Source organism: Scardinius erythrophthalmus (genome assembly GCF_964197995.2).
Source record: "Scardinius erythrophthalmus genome assembly, chromosome: 24".
NCBI lineage: Eukaryota > Metazoa > Chordata > Actinopteri > Cypriniformes > Leuciscidae > Scardinius > Scardinius erythrophthalmus.
The window spans coordinates 22208550-22225698 of NC_138244.1; the positions used below are offsets into that span (position 1 = coordinate 22208550).

Genomic DNA, 17149 nt, shown 5'->3' on the forward strand with positions numbered 1-17149 from the left:
ACCCAAAAGATCTGTAGGGCCTTGCAATAAATCATTCACTGCATTCAGTAAGCTGCATTTTCATCTTACTCACCTCGCCATGCACAACAATGGATAAAACTGCCCATGATACAGGACCAACCAGTCCACAACAAAACATTAGAGGTCATTAATAAAAAGCACAGGAGGTTTTGAGATAACCAATATGTGCAGTCAGCAATATCCAGTGTTTGACCTGAATAGCTCTCTGTTTTAAACTCAGTGACCTCAGTTTAATTGTTAAAATTATGTAAAATAATATATCAGTCTTCGTTAGCGTAATATCCTACACCTACTGATTTACTACATGACGTATTCCACTGTGGGATTTTTAAAATGTATTTAGTGGTTGGTTGCGTATTCAAATGGTAGATCTTTCCCACTACTTGGATCCAAAATCAGAATCCTCATCCCGATCCTAACCTCTAACCTCATGACACGACCCTTACAAAATCCCTAGTCATTATGCCGTCCCTCATCAAAAAGTGCTGGTGTTGGACGCCTCACCTACATATATGCTTAGACTACCATCTGGTGGTGGTTGTTTTATTTAAGGTTCGGTCGGACAAATAGTCCTCTGAAACCAGCATACTTGCCCTGTAAAAAGCATTTATGAAAGGGTCGATTTAATGTAAATTCAGAAAGTAAACCACAAGAACAGTTTGGGATGTTTTCAAATATATTTCTTTATAATAGCACATATCCAATTTGCACTACACAGTTTTCTTGCAACTTTATTTACGCTTAATAACAGCAATAGTATGTCCACTTTTTATGCATTGTTTGCAGAGACTATTCATATTTATATTTCATATTTTCTGGAGAAAGTTGAAAATAAACAGGCACCAATCAGTAGGCCAGGATTTTCTTTTTATGAACGATTTGCTGTTAATAATAAAATAGTTCTACCATCTGTAGAAGAATCAGCTCAATGTATTATTTTAGGAATATATTTGGAATGCTAATACATTCAATTTGTATTGATTATACACATTTGATTATATATTGTACATATTCGTTTAATTTTTTGTTGTTGTGATATTTCATAAATAACTTTTGTCTTCAATAGCTTCAGGGTACGTTTACACAACAACGATTTACCAAAAAAGAATTCGCCTAACGATCCCGTTCACACGGATCCGCAAAAACGGCTAAAAACGCGGTATTATTCATGCCAGGCCAGTAGATGGCGATGTCACTTTGTAAAGCATGAAGTCACCGTTTTCACAATTCAAATTTATAGTTTACAGAGAGACGATCACGGTATCGTTCGTTGAATCCCGTTTTCAAAAGTTTTCAGGCCCCCAAAATGCCGTTATTGTGTAAACGAACGGCCAAAACGCATAAAAAGTGTTACGTTTTTAATTGAAAAACGCTGTCGTGTAAACGCCCCCCTTATTAGCTTAATTTACAGAGCGATCCATTAATCCAGAGATCAAAAATAAAAATGATGTCATCATTTAATCGCCCTCATTGTTCCAAAAATCTGTGTGACTTTCTTTGTGGAACATTAAAGAAGATTTTGAAGAATGCTGGATTCGGTTCCCATTGACTTTCATTGTATGTTTCGTCCATACGAACCAAAACTGTTTGGTTACAGACTTTCTTCAACATATCTTTTTGATGTTCTACAGGTTTGGAGCAACATGAGGGTGAGTAATTGATGGTAAATTTCATTTTGGGGTGAACTATCCCTTTAAGGTTTGTGGTATGGAGCTCCAAAATGAGGTTTTGAGGCTAGCACTCAGTGTTTTAATAGCATTGACGCCAGTATAGCAGCAGATGTAGACGTAGACGCACAGCATAACGATGAGACGTCACATATGAAGCGTAGAGGAACAGGAGAGTTGTTCGGCTCCTGGAGACAGGATTAAGCCAGCACATTCAGGGCGTCCGTGAGGATCTTCAGCTCGTCTTTAATGGTCTCCAGCCCCTGCTGGATCTTCAGAGGGTTGTCCAGCACTTCTATGCCGTCTGTGTACGGGTCGAACCGCACAGAAAATGGTCTCTTGATGCGGGTCACGTACGCTCTGTTGTTTCAAAAAACAAAAGAAGTAATTATTGTCGTTATAGAAACACCTGAAATTAATTTAACAGCGAATAATTAACGCAATAAATTACATGAAATGTATGCAGTAAATTCCTTCTTTTATTAGTCAATACCTGCTAGATTTTTAAGGAATAATTTAATCTTTGCAAAATGTTTTTTTTAAACCGAGTTTTATAGAGTATAATAAGTTGAATTAATGACTGAATGAAATACTTTTAAAAGTTGCCATGTCCTGTGGTGTGACATGCTAAATGCAAGCTAAAACTATTTCAAATATTAATTAGCATTCATTTCAAATTAGTCATAAATATACAATTTGCCTTATATTTTCATTCATATTTTAAACAAAAGTCTTGTTCATTTTGGTTAAAATATTAATGAAAAATTTTCATTAAAAAGTTAATGGAAATGTAATGCAATAAATAAATACATTTATTTATTTATTTATTTATTTATTTATTTATTTATTTGTTTGTTTGTTTGTTTGTTTGTTTGTTTGTTTGTTTGTTTGTTCGTTTGTTTGTTTAATGCATTACGTCTCCATGAACTTTTTAATGAAAAACTTTTTGATACATTTTTTTATAAAAAAAAAAATTCGTACCATAAGCAAACAGTAAATTACTTGATTGCAAACAATAAAGACAAAAACTATGCAAATGTATGTAATATCCTATTTTTATTTTATTTGTGAGCATTTGTTTTATTGACTATTTGAATTAGTTAGTTAGTTTGACACAAATAAAAAAAATATATATATATTTAAGTATTTTCATTAATTAATTACATTTTTCATTACAGAGAATGTAATTAATCGCTGTTATATATTTTCTTGTCATAAATGCATTATGTAAAATTGCTTACAGTACAGTATCTTTTATTTTAGTTGTTTTTTTATTTTATAATAAATAAATAAATTCATGAATTCATTCGGAGAATGTAATTGTGTACTATATGTTCATCATACATACATTATATAAAATTGCTTACAGTATCTTTTATTTTAGCACCTTTAATAAATCAATAAATAAGTAACAGTTGATATTATTTGCAAATAAAATAAAAATACAGACAAAAAAGCAAATGTATGCAATAAATATCCTATTTTTATTGTTATGGCGAGCATTTGTTTTATGGACCACTATAATAATTTGAAAAATGTTTATTTACACTTTTTAAAACTAAAACAAATAATATGATGGCCAAAATAATATGATGGCCAAACGTACAGTATTTTTGATGCAGCTCACCTCAGTTTCTCTGTAGCAACTGTGAAGCTCTCCGACACAAAATAGACGGGTTGGTACGTCTGGTCTTGGTACGGCTGAACAGCCACAATGTCCGGGTCAAATTCCCGTCTCTCTGGCTCATCTGAGAGAGAATGCTGAGAAAACAATGGGCAACTTTAAATGTCATCATAAAAAGCAGCCAAAACAGTTCGTTCGAGAAAGGCCACCAACCACCAGCTCGCCGAAAGACGACAGCAGTCCCGCTCCATACGCTTTGATCTTCCCTCCTTGCTTACACAGTCCGAACTCCACCGTGAACCAGTACAGCTGGAAAACACATTCAGAACAAACACATTCAGGGTTTTGAGTGTGTACAGTACAGCGGCAGAGTTTGATGAGATGCTTTGCACTTACTGTTGACAGTTTCTCAATATCTTCATCAGAAGCTCCAAGAGAGGCCAGACCGATACTCTGACAAAACAGAGACATTTCAGGACATAGATCCAAGATCAAAGATGTTAGGAAATATGGGATATGTACATAAAGCAGTTTTTGTGTTTTTTACCTGAGAAAACTGTGCAAATGTTCTATCAGCCAATATCGGCACATGTCCAAGAAGTTCATGAACGCAATCCCTGGAACGGAAAAGATACAAAATAATTATGATTATTTGTGACTATACTGTGCCATCATTTTCATTAAAGCAGACTTTACTTCTTTTTTTAAGTAGGACTATATCGTTGAAATATGGTTAAAGTGTACTGCCAAATGTATTGACAAGCATTTATGATAAACTAAAATACACTTTAATGTCATTTTTTGAAAGTTATGTATGTTAAATGTATAAGTTAACGACACACGCAGTTTTATAATTATATACATGTGCTTTATTATGTCAGTCAACACATCAAAATTTGTGCTCTTGGTAACACTATTTTACATTGTCCTTGTTACATGTACTTACTGTAGTTATACACATAATTATGCATAATTATATGCAACTAACCCTCAACCAAATCCTAATCCACCCGTACATATAGTTAATTAATATTACTCAGTACTTAAATATATAATTACACTGTAACAAAGACACCTAGGTTATTTTAAGGTGCAATTATATATTTAATTACTGGGTTATATTAAGCAACTACATGTACTTACTATAGGGTTAGGGTGGATTAGGATTTGGTTTAGAGTTAGTTGCATATAATTTTGCATAATTTACTGTTATTACTATGGTAAGCACATATGTAACATATGTAACAAGGACACTGTAAAATAAAGTGTTAACAAATAAAGTGTGACAAAAGATTACAACAATGATTTTAAAATGTACTTTAAAGTAAAAGTTTTAATTTGACATTGTTATAAAGTGCACTTTTTAAATGTGTACTTACTGTAAGCGTGTTAAGAAACAGTTCTGGATGTCTTCTCTCTTTAAGTACATTTAAGAGGACTTTTATTTCATTAATATTATATTATCTGCAAGTACAGTTGTTTACAAATACTTTTAAGATTTGAAGTATGCTGCAAGTGAATATTGAAAACAATTAAGTACACTTCTTTTTCACAAGGGCTGCAGTATTTATATAATGCATGGACAATTATGCACTTTATACAATGTACAAATACATATCACATGGAAAACAATAAGTAAAATGTACTTTTTTTCTTTTTTTGCGCGCATATTTTTAAGTTATTTTCACAAATGGAATTAAGTAAAATCTACTTAACTGAGTTAAGTAATATAAACAAAGAAAATAAGTAACTTTAACTTGGCCAGTTAAAGTTTGGGGAGTCATTTCTACTAATAGTTGAAGTTTATTGCAAGACTATGTTGTTGAAAAATGCAACCTTATAATTATTCATGCCCCAGTGCATGATGGGAACACCAGTATCAGAAAGTTGAGTAGGTTTTACTTCATTTTATAGCATTGATATTTACAATTTAATTTCTACAAGCTTAAATTGAGTATAGAATTTACGTAGCTTTTTTTCATTCTTGCCTGATTACTTATCAGGTGGAAATTTCTGTACATTTCTGTAGTATTTATTTACTTACCACATAATCATTTTAGCAGTGCACATGAAAAATCTCTAAAGTTTAGCTACTCACATTTAAGTTTTTTTTTTTTTTTAAGAGTAATATGCAATTAAATTTTAATTACATGCAGTTAAGTGTCCAAAAACATTGCAATCAGTTCGCACTTAAGTATATTCTTTTAAAAAGTAATATTCTGTTATAAGTACTATTTTAAAAAGTATGCTACTGTATATTGAACTCCTTTTTCACTACAAGCTCCTTTATTTTATTTGACATACAATTTTATTGGGTTGTAGTGTATCAGCGTGTACTAGGCAGTCAGCCTACATCTGGATGTAAATCAAATGCTCAATAAACAGGAAGTGTCTTCATAAATGTAAAATGTGTGACAGTAAGTCTCTTACGGTTCAGGCGAGTGCATGGGGGAGGAAGCGTGCCGGATGTACTGGGTGCACTGGAACACACGGAAGGCCAAGCTGGCCAAAAAGTCTCGAGCGGAGAGGAGACCTGCCACTGGCCTCAGCTGGAAACCTGTGCGCTCTTTATACATTAGAAGAGAGAGAGAGAGAGAGAGAGAGAGAGAGAGAGAGAGAGAGAGAGAGAGAGAGAGAGAGAGAGAGAGAGAGAGAGAGAGAGAGAGAGAGAGAGAGAGAGAGAGAGAGAGAGAGAGAGAGAGAGAGAGAGAGAGAGAGAGAGGGTGCTTGACTGTGCCAAACTCATCACCATCCTTCTGTCTGGTTGCTAGGGTGTTGCTATACTGTTGCTAGAGTGTCCTAGGTGCTATGGCATTTCTATGCAGGTTTTCTGAGTGGTATGGTATTGCCATTGCTATGCCATTCCTAGGGTATTTTGAGTTGTTGGTAGGGCGTTGCTATGTGGATGTTCTGGGACTGGGTAGTTTATATTCGTTGCTAGGGTGTTTTAGGTGATTGCTATGGCATTACTAGGTAATGGATTCGCTAAGGTTTCCTGAGTGTTTGCCAGGGTTTTTGGTGTATAGTTGCTGGGTGGTTGCTGTGAAATGCCTACGAGGTTGCCAAGGTGTTCTAAGTGGTTGTGAGGAAGTTCTGGGTGGTTGCCAAGGTGTTGCTATGTGGTTGCTAGGGTGATCTAGGTGACTGTTATGACATAGGTGTTCTGAGTGGTTACTATGGCATTGTTATGCAGTTTCTAGGGTGCTCTGGGTGGTTGCTAGGGTGTTGCTATGAGGATGATCTGGGTGGTCGCTATGGGCTATGTGGTTGCAAGGATGTTCTGGGTAGTTGATCCGGCAACTTTGCAACAGTCGGATTCTGGATGTAAAAACTCCATTCATGTTCTCCATAGGGAAACTGATTTTGAACGTAAACGTATAATCCTTTAGCTACTAGGTTGTTAATCAATGGTATTTGCCTCTGTTGAAGACGTTTGCCCTAAATATTTCAGCTTATTTATTTTTAAATAATCATATTTAACAACAGAATTTCTGGTGAAAAACTACATTACCCATGATGCTGTTCAGAAAATTACATCAATCAGAGAGTCGAAACAAGCGACACGTGCCAAAAGATCTCCACCCACTCCCATGAAGCATTGCAAATGATGTCATCAAGTCTGTCTCATACATATTTATCATATATATTATAGCTGGTTGGTGTGTTTCATTGCTTATAACTCTTTAACGAAGACTTTTTTTAAATCCCTATAGGAAAAATAAATAGAAAAAATACTTCTGGAACCAGCGCCGATAAAAAAGGTTCCGGAAGTATTTTTTAAATTTGTTTTTTTGCACTGTTGCACACTATTACAAGGAGAATGCTAACACATTGCTATGGGTTTGCTAAGGTGTTCGAGGTGGTTGCCAGGGTGTTACTGTAGTAGGATGAAGTTGCTGAGTTGCTACAGTGTTCTAGCTGGTTCCTAAGGTATTATGGGTTGTTTCCAGGGTGTGGGTATGTGGATACTAGGGTGGGTCAGTGGTTCTATGTGATAGCTATGAGCTATGAGGATTTCTGGGTGGTTTCTGTGGCATTGCTATGTGAATCCTAGGGTGTGTTTGGGTGGTTCCTAGGATTCTCAGGGTGGGTTGCTAGGGTGTTGCTATGTGGATGCTCTGGGTGGTCTCTAAAGGCTAATTCACAACGCACCTACAGACGGCAACTGACACAGAACCTGATTTCACAGAGTACAACATGTTTCTGGATCCTGCATCTTAGTTGATCCTGGTACAACATCCCAATCAACCAATCAGATTTGAGGCACAAGTTTACAATTTATGTCAAGTTTAGGATTACAACCAGGGTTACATGCTTCTAGATCAGTGTTATTCACCTATCATTTCCCTCTGATTTTAGGCATAAGTTATGGGCAGGCTTAGGTTTAGGGGTAAGGATAGGGTTAGGACTACATTTTGGGACAGGAATGTTGTGCCAGGATCAACAAAATATGAAAGTGTCTAAATCGGCAAAATCAGGACATGCTGAGAAGAACGTGCTGTGATCTGGTGACTCTCGGCGTTGGTCTGTGTCTGTCGGTGCAGTGTGAATTGGTGAATATGTGGTAGCTGGGGTGTTGTAGGTGGACGTTTTGGCATTCCCAGACAGCAACATAGTGTCGGCCCAAATCCGGCCCACATCTGGTACATCTGGAATCCACACATTCCTGATGTGGGCCAGATCTAGGCCGACACTATGTTGCTGTCTGGGTTACTAGGTTGTTTTCTTATGCATTGCTATGGGGTTGCTATGGGTGTTAGTGTTGACTTCTAAGTGGTTGCCAGGGTGTTGCTGGGTGGTTGCTGTGGCATGGCAATGTGGTTGCTAAGGTATTCTAGGTGGTTGCTGAGGTGTTTTCCGAAACGTTAAACATATTGCTAGTGTTTTCTGTTACTGGAGATACTGAAGAATATTTACAGCAACCAGACATGATTTGTTATATTCAATAACATGTTGAATGACGCACGGGTTGCACTGTTGTCTAGCTGAGCTATAATTTGATTGGTACCTTTTAAGAAGCGGGACACATCCTCCAGCTGAGGGATGTTATCGGGACTGTAGCCACAGTGTTTCTCCAGCAACTGGAAAGCCTCTAAGTGTTCGCTACAGGCGTGGGTCGTGTACAGATCTCTGAGGGTGGAGTACACTTCTCGCCTGCACACACATTTGGTTGCATGTGAGAAATTTGAACTAATTTGTTCACCAAGGATAGGTTGCTTATTTTAGCACAACGCACCATGTTCCGATCTCCTCTTCCGTATACTCAACTCTAGGAATCGATTCTCCTCTGGAAAGAGACAAGTGTCAGTCAAATATCTGTGCCTACATGTCCAGAGAGGCAAACATTGCATTATAAACGCTGTTTCAACACACTGTTTATATTTGAAGGCAATGTCTCCGATCATCTTCCGTCGCTTCCTGTAAACAGGGTCAGTGAATCCCTGCAAAGACATAAAGAAACATATATAAGAAACACATGACAGAGTTTGGGTAATCAAATGTAGTTATATTTTACTAGGAACTATTCCAACACTTACTGGATGATCCTGATCCAGATCGGGATCAAATTTGGTGACAAGATGATGGCATCTATCTAATTCAGTAATTTTTCTGGGAAACCAATGAACTGAAGAAAGACAAAAGTTAAAAAGCGTAAATGACATTCAAATAAGGAAAAGAAAAACATACTGTAGCAACCGTACGTATTAATAGACGCACATTTGACCTCTTTTGTGGTTTTGACGTCCTCTGCACTCCTCTTCAGAGAGCTGACCAGAGTGCTGACGTCTGACAGGTGCACCTCACACTGGACATAATACTCCAGATCCTCCAAGCCGTCCTTTGGTTTTCGGCTGGGTCTGGTCTCAAGATGGTGGATCTTGGCTTCAAACGTCTGTGGTGTTCAGTAGTTGAGCGTTACAATAAAATCCCAAAGAAAATACAAAAAATTAATCCGCATATTGTGGTAATGCCATTAAGAAAGTGAAAAAAAAAAAAAATAATTCTTAATCTAGTGAACTCTCAAATATGAAAACGATGACCAATTCTCACCATTGATAGTTGCTTATTAGCTTGAATATTGGCTCTTTATTAGTACTTATAAAGCACATATTAATGTCTTATTCTGCATGATCATTAATCTAATAAGCAGTAATTAAGAGTCTATTGAGGCAAAAGACATATTTAATAGTGAATATGTTCCACAAACTAAAGTGTGACCAAAACTATTTATAACATTTGATTTTTGGATGAATTAGCAATTTAAATACTTATAAATAAATGTCATAATATACATATTGATATATTATTATTTTAAATATTAATACATATAATGTCATACATTAATAAGTAGATCATTTCATTTGCAACATTCTTGCATTTTGTTGTTCCTCAAGAACATTATATATGAAGAAAAACATATTTAGAATGTAGATTAAATGTACATGTAGACAATTTTAAACAAAGATTTGGGGATATTTAGAATTGTATTTTTTTTAAGTTTTCTAGTTTTGTAACTCATGTCAATTTAGTACCATACATTTTGAAATTAATTTTGTCTGATATTTAACCTAATTGACGAATAACTATTTAAAATGTCAAAACAAGTGAAAAAAGTAGCCTAACTAAATTTGAAACATCTTCCTTTGAAATGGTCCTAAAGGATCTAAGGCTAGAATAAGAACCCCAAATAGCTGTTCTTAATTGATTCAGGATCTTAATTGATTCACAATGGATTCTTATTTGTGCCCATTAGGATTCTTATTAAGATATTTTCAAAATCCATATTTTAGCGTTTCTTTCTTCACGATATCTGGTCTAAAATCTTTTCGAACAAAAAAAAATCAAATCCCATCCGTCTTACCTCAAAAACCTTGAGAGTGCGGGACAGCGCTGGGCTCTTTGAACTCCTCAGAGAGAAGAAGAGACTGAGCAAGGCTTTCCCATCGCTCTCCTCAAACACGATCTGCTCGTTGAGTCCCGCAACCTCCGCTGCCGCCGCCGCCGCCTCGCGCTCCTTACGCGCGTCCTCGATCAAACTCTGCCGCCTTCCCACAAACCTCTGAGACTGTTCGAAGACAACACCGCACATCATTGAAGACGAGCAAATTCATGTCTATTCAGATGCATCTAATCTATAAATAATAACGTAGACCTGCTTACCTGTTGGACATCGGATGGAGGTGATTTACATCTCCAAAAGCGCATAAGAACTTCAATGCAGTCTATGTAAACCTGCCATATAGCTCAGACTTAATCATTTGCTCTTGAGCCAATGTTACAGCCACTTATTTTCAAAGCGTTTGCTTTTACTAATTACTGCGTAATGCTGTGCGTAATTCTCAACGGAAATTCTGTTTACTCAGCAAAACGGAAGAGATGTAGGTGCATCTCAAATGCTACACATTACATGCGAGAAGTTAATTATATTATTTCTCAGATTATTAATTAAGTTAATGAAATGTATGAATTTAATTGCATCAGATACCAAACTAACTGGCATCTGCAAAGAAATGCTGGACGATTTTTTTTCTTACTTACTTAATTCTAACTTCTTAAAAGTTTTCTCACTTTTAAATTATATATATATATATATTAGTATATTATACAGAAATATGTTTGTATAATATAATGTATAATTCCATTTATAAACATCTGTCTTTATTTTGTTTTGTTTTTTTAAACTAATAAATAAATGGCACTTGGTTTGGTATCTTGTTTTTTAATAAAATGAAATTCATACATTTTAAAGTGAGTCTTAAGTGTCAAAATCTGGCCATCTGTATAGATTAATTAATCTAATCGAAGAGAGTGTAGATTTTCATGACCAAACTCCCATGAAGTTTAATGCGTAAACGCATCTCAATTTTATTACAAAGATTGACGAGGAGGAAATGTCAAATTATTCTTGCTTTCTTTTTTTTTTTTTTTTTCTTCATTCTAAAGCTAGGAGGAGCGCACAATGAAGTTAAAGATTCTTACCGTGATAGAGTCCGAGCGCTCGAGTTCAGACGCAGCTCTCCGGATGCTCTTCGTGGAAGACGTGGAGCTGCTTGAATTCGGCATATTCAGATGACGCGCGCACGGGACAGATCAAGGTATCTTACTGTGCTCTCTTGGGACTGCTCACTTACTTCCATCTGTAGCTTTCTTTCCCCTTTATTTATAGAGATAATTTCTCTTGACTGACGTCAAACCGACCCCCTCCTTCTCCGTCATTGAACATCTTGAAGCCCCTCACAACACATTCGCTGATAATTCGATTCTTTGCTACGTAACCGTCTGTCATTTACATTTGTCACTTGTTAGTGTATGAATGAAAAACTTGCACTTGTTGCCTTAAAGAGCGATTGTACTTGAATTAATCCATTAAAACGTGCTAAATAATATATATTTTTTATCTAATTCAAATAAAACCAGCTAATTTAGATGTTACCATTTTTAGGTTAGCATTTTGACATATTTTTGAGCTTTGTTGAGCTTTAAAAAAATGTAATGACAAAAATGTTTGTTTGCTTTAGAAGTGGTTTTGTAGTAAGTAATTTTATAGAATTTATTCATTTCATAGTAATTTTTGTTGGTCTAACAATATTTGTGGGCTATATTGCCATGTTGTGAATTGTGTTTCATAGTTTCTTTTCTTGTCTTTTTTGTCTAAATTGTGCTGAAAAGCTTATAGACTTGGAATGAAGGTACAGTATGTGGCTAAATAAAATAACTGAAATGTTTATTGTTGTTAATGTTATTTTTAATTAATTTACTGCATAAAACATCTGAAAAATAAATAGTTTTGTGACGTTTACCAATTAATTGACAACTCTTCCACAATCCATTTTTACTAAAGCCTTGGTTTAATTTCCCCCTTTTTTTTATCTTGCCTATGCAGCTCTAGTTATGCTTCTGTAGGTCTTATACTTGGCATTTAAGATTTTTAATCTAAAGTGACCAACTGCAATTACAGTCAGCCTGGAGCAAGCTGTGGTCAAGGGCATGATGATGATAGAACAGGACTCAGTACTTTGGATTGAACCTCCAACCTTTGTTTTAGCAGCCCAGACCCTCAAACATTATCCAGTCACCCTGAGGGTCTAACATTTATGTTAAATGACATAAGCCAGAGCTCGACTGGGTAACGTTAAAATGTAATCTGTTACCCTGCTGAATACAAATCAGTTTGCAACTTAGATAAAAAAAAAATGGTACACACTTCAGCTATCACGGACAGCAACATAGTGTCGGCCCAGATCCGGCCCAGATGTGGGCCAGATCTGGGCTGACACTATGTTGCTCATTATATTCCTTATCCAGGGGCGTAGCAACCGGGGGGGACGGGGGGGACACGTCCCCCTCACTTTTAGAAACCGGTGATTCTGTCCCCCGCATTTTTTTTTTTTTTTCGGACAAATGCCCTGATTAAAACAATTTTTAATATAAAAATAAAAAATAACCAGGCAATCACCGAAAACGTGTGTGGATGGATGGATGGATGCGTGTGGAGGAATGGATGATTCTGTTTTATTTCATTTGATGTAAGTGGCGATTGATAGCCTATAGTTGGTAATACAGGCCTAATGTGCGCTGTCGAGGCTCGTGAAGTTATAACATTTTAGAAACAATATAGCCTAGTTAAGAAACAATATATAGCTAGGCTACACACGACCAGCTGTTTTCCTGAATGCCATCAAGATTGAAACCGTGACTGGTTTCATAACAGTTCAATAAACAAACAGTTAAAATTAACTTACAATAATTTTACTTGATGTACTCAAAAATGTACTCACTTACATTTTAGTCGCAATGACTGTTTTTGCTCTGTTTCATCAGCGAAAATAGTCCCAAACAAAGATCACAGCAGAACGCGCATCTCACAGCAACACTCGTTGCATTACTGAATGATTCAGCGTTTTGAACAAATCGGTTGAGTCAAAGATTCAATTACCCATTCATAAACTGCCTCATTCTGAATAAATCAGCCGTTTGAACGAATCGTTTGAATGAATGACTCAATGACTCGCTCATTAAGACGGTCGCCTGCCGCCTCCTACTGGCGGTTTAGTTTCATAAAGTATCATTCTTTTCAACATTCCTTAGGCCGGTGACACACTGGATGCGTGGCGTGAGCGTCTCAGCTGCGTGGCGTGTCCGTTTTTATTTCGGCTCCCATGTTAACAGGTTAGAGCTTGCACACTGCCTGCGTGACACGCGCGTCTCAGGCGCGGCTCGAGCCGCGCGGAAAACGCGTGCCTACTAGAAATAGAACCGACGCCTATTTTTCACGCGACACGCAAGCGTCTTGGAAGCGTTTCCAGGCAAAATTGAATAGGAAAAGATGTTTATATGACATTTTGACACGAATACATATTAATAAATGTCATTTTGATGTTTGAAAGTGTCTAGGGTTTGACATAAATGCAAATATAAATGCAATTTAAAAAATATTATCGATTTTCAAATACTGCACCTGTCAATACAGAACGAAATATTCTATAGTCTATATTGCCGTCAACACTGCCGACGTTGTCTTTGCTGCTATATATTTATGTTTAACATGAAGTATAGGCCTTCCACAACTCTCTCCCCATGTCACCAATATGTCACCTAGCAGCAGCAGCGCCGCGTCAGACACGCTTCTGGTGTGCAAAGACATGGAAAACGCGATGCAGCCGCCACGCAGCTGACACGCAACAGAAACGCCACGCATCCAGTGTGTCACCGGCCTTATTTGTATATTCAAAAATATTTAAAATAATCTAATTTAATACAGTTATATTTTTTCAATGTAAATTATTTAATTTGATTGGTAACAGCCTAGTGTCTTATTATTTTAATTGAATATATTGATCAAATTTAAGAATTTAAAATGAAAGATGGAGCATAAAATTAGGGGGAAAATGCCTTTATAAAAGGTACAAAAAAAATTGTGTTTTCAAACAGTGATGTAATGAAACATTGACAATTTAAGTTTGAAGGGAGTAAAGCCTCTGTTTAGGCTATAAGGAAATGTAATTTTGCCAAAAGAAGAACTTTTATTTTAAATAAATGTTCATTTTAAATCAGCCTACTTCAGTGTGATATGTTACCATAATTTGAATAATTTGATACCAGAATTTGAATAATTGTAATGTGATGATCAGATGCAGATATCTAAATCAGAGAATATCATCGGGCGGTTTGCGGGTGGATTATTTATTTTTAACAGTGGATTCGGGTGACTCAAAGTGCACCAGATTAATGAATTTATCTTTAAAATGTACAAAATTTTCTTACGGGGGGGCATGCCCCCGGACCCCCCTAGAGGTACCAAGCTCCACCAACAAAAATAATGTGGGAAACACATTAGGGTATATGATGATCTACAAAAAAATACACATTTAATTATCTTATTATTAAACATTATTAGGATTTTACCACCTCCGCCTCGTTTTGAGCCAGGAAAATGAACATCACCTTTGGGTCACCTCCTATGGTCACATACAGCTTTTGTCCCCCCCACTTTTATAATGGCTGCTACGCCCCTGTCCTTATCTAAATAAAAAGGATAAGTGCCGTTTTACAAAACACACTTCTAATGCACCATTCAACATTCAAAATCAAGCAACGTGCCTAGCACTTAATAAAATGTCTTTCCTTCCAACAAAAGGAAACAAAAGTCAACTGTGGTAAATTGAGTCACTTTATCAGCTCAACCGAAAATCCATTGTCATTTTCCTCAGCAGATGTAATTGCGATTAAAACCTGCCAGTTGTTTTCTGTCTTCTACCTGAGCATCAAGTGATCCATCCAGCCGTGAACAGTTTGATGTGTAAATGGATTAAAGTCATGATGCACAGAGCCCTGCGGTCCGGATTACCAGCAGTTCCAGCCTCAGATGCAGCAACAGCTGGAAAAGCGCTCGGTCACAGGGGGGGTTGTGTCTCTAGGATGAGATGAAATGCTAAAGAGTACTTGCGTACCCTCAGGGCTGTGTGCCGAAAGAGTGTTCTTCACTGGGAGGGGTGGAGGACAGGAAAAGATAACGCTTAGTGACATTAAAAGAAAGCACACAGATTTTCTGGATTGTTCACAGTCAGTTTGAGTATGAAATGCAGCTGAACTTGTGTTTCTCTGATCTCTAGTGATCTCTCCATGGAAGGCACTGGATAGTGATTTGGATAACAGGTCTCGCAGACATTTAAGTGTTTTCTGTTTTCAAATTGTGGCTTCAAAAAGTGATAATGGGTTTCACTTAAGTTCTTCAATGAATCATGAAACAACACATTTAGTTAGTTCTGGACCTTGAATCTGTCAAACATCACTGTTTGTTCAAGTTCTGTTCTGTTTGTTTGCATTCAAGTCATGACAGACTGATTGGATTTAGAAGATGAACGTGCACGAACGCCACCACAAAGCCGTAATTACGAGTGGGAAACTCAATATTGTCTTTGAGCCCAGAGTTGGGGATATTTCAGTAAGAAAACATGGTGGAAGCAATGGCTGTGGTTGATGGCAAATTTGTTGAAATGTATGAAATTACAGTTTTATTATATGGACAAAAGTATTGGGACACACCTCTTAATTCTTGAATTCAATGAAAATGGGTCATTCTGAAGAGTTCAGTGAGTTCAACTTCGTGAAATTTCATCCCTGCTAGATAATTCGACAGTGAGTGGTATTATTGGAAAGTGGAAGCATTTAGGAACAGCAGCAACTGTAGAGTCAAAGAGAAGGGTCATTGACATTAACTTCCACTGACATTAAAATATCAGCGCAAAAACTTATGCTACAAGTGCAGTGCACGTGACATAAATTTTCGTTACCATAGTACTCATGTACTGTACATAGCTCGATTTTTCAAACCAACAACAAAATGCCCAAATTGACATATTGTTATGAGAAGTTTAAGACATATACGCAACTAGTTCAAATGAGTACAAAGGCATTTTTATTGGTTATAACTTCTGGAGAGAAATAGCACAGACACTGAACGATGATGATACTCCGTTTGCATATGCTTTCAAATTGAGTTTACTTTGAAAGACTTTACGTTCGGCTGTACACATATGCTAGCATATTTGTAAAAAAAATACTATACTTAGAATTTATAAAAATACTATACTTAGGACTTCCCAGTTCATAAATACAATCTTCCTACGAGGTCTTGAATGCATCATATCATCTTATATCTTATGTGTTCTGTCAATCTTAAAGTCCCCCTGTAGTCAATCATTTGATCCCTTAAAACTCATCTTTGATCATCAAAATGACACATTTAAACTTTTTTTCTTTAAAAAATATCCGTCATGTCTTGAAATTGCTTGAATGTAACTCTACATATGCCTCATTTAGTATATGCAGTTCTATGAATATGCAAATGAGCCCCGCCTCCACTCACTCACTCCAGCTCAGAGATCCACTTGTTGACGATCACACGTTGATCTGGGGTGCGTTTCCCGAAAGCATCGTTAGCCAACTATGGTCGCAAGTTCCGTCGTTATCAGCATAGTTCAACGATTTGGTGTTTCCCGAAACCATCGTTCCAACGAACGTTCGCAAACAGCATCGCAAACTTGTGTGGTTGGAACGACAGCTCTCGAGCTGTGGTTAGAAGCATAGTTTCTAGTTTACATGAGATGTAGACTGAATAAATCCTTATCTTTAGCAAAATAAGCAAGCAGACATTCAGTACAACCCGTGTTATTTATTTAGAATACATACATATGTAATTTACGTCTTTACGTTTGTCAAGAGATTTAAAGCACCGTTTTTGAAGACTGCGCATGTGCGAACGTGCTCTACTATGTAAGAACGAGCCAAATATTGAGTCTGGTAATAATTGAGAAAATTAGAAAACTGAAAAAAA

General features: G+C 36.6%; 1 protein-coding gene across 1 annotated transcript; it reads right to left on the minus strand.

Moving 5' to 3' along the window:
• Positions 1-1888: 1888 nt before the first annotated feature.
• th (tyrosine hydroxylase) lies at positions 1889-11376 on the minus strand (the record flags this gene model as incomplete). The annotated part of the gene is made up of 13 exons (XM_081355762.1): positions 1889-2048; positions 3316-3449; positions 3526-3621; positions 3709-3765; positions 3860-3929; positions 5743-5878; positions 8321-8466; positions 8549-8599; positions 8686-8753; positions 8850-8938; positions 9031-9205; positions 10175-10378; positions 11293-11376. 13 exons carry the CDS (start codon positions 11374-11376, stop codon positions 1889-1891), a joined length of 1470 nt encoding a protein of 489 aa, XP_081211888.1.
• Between the last annotated feature and the right edge of the window lie 5773 nt (positions 11377-17149).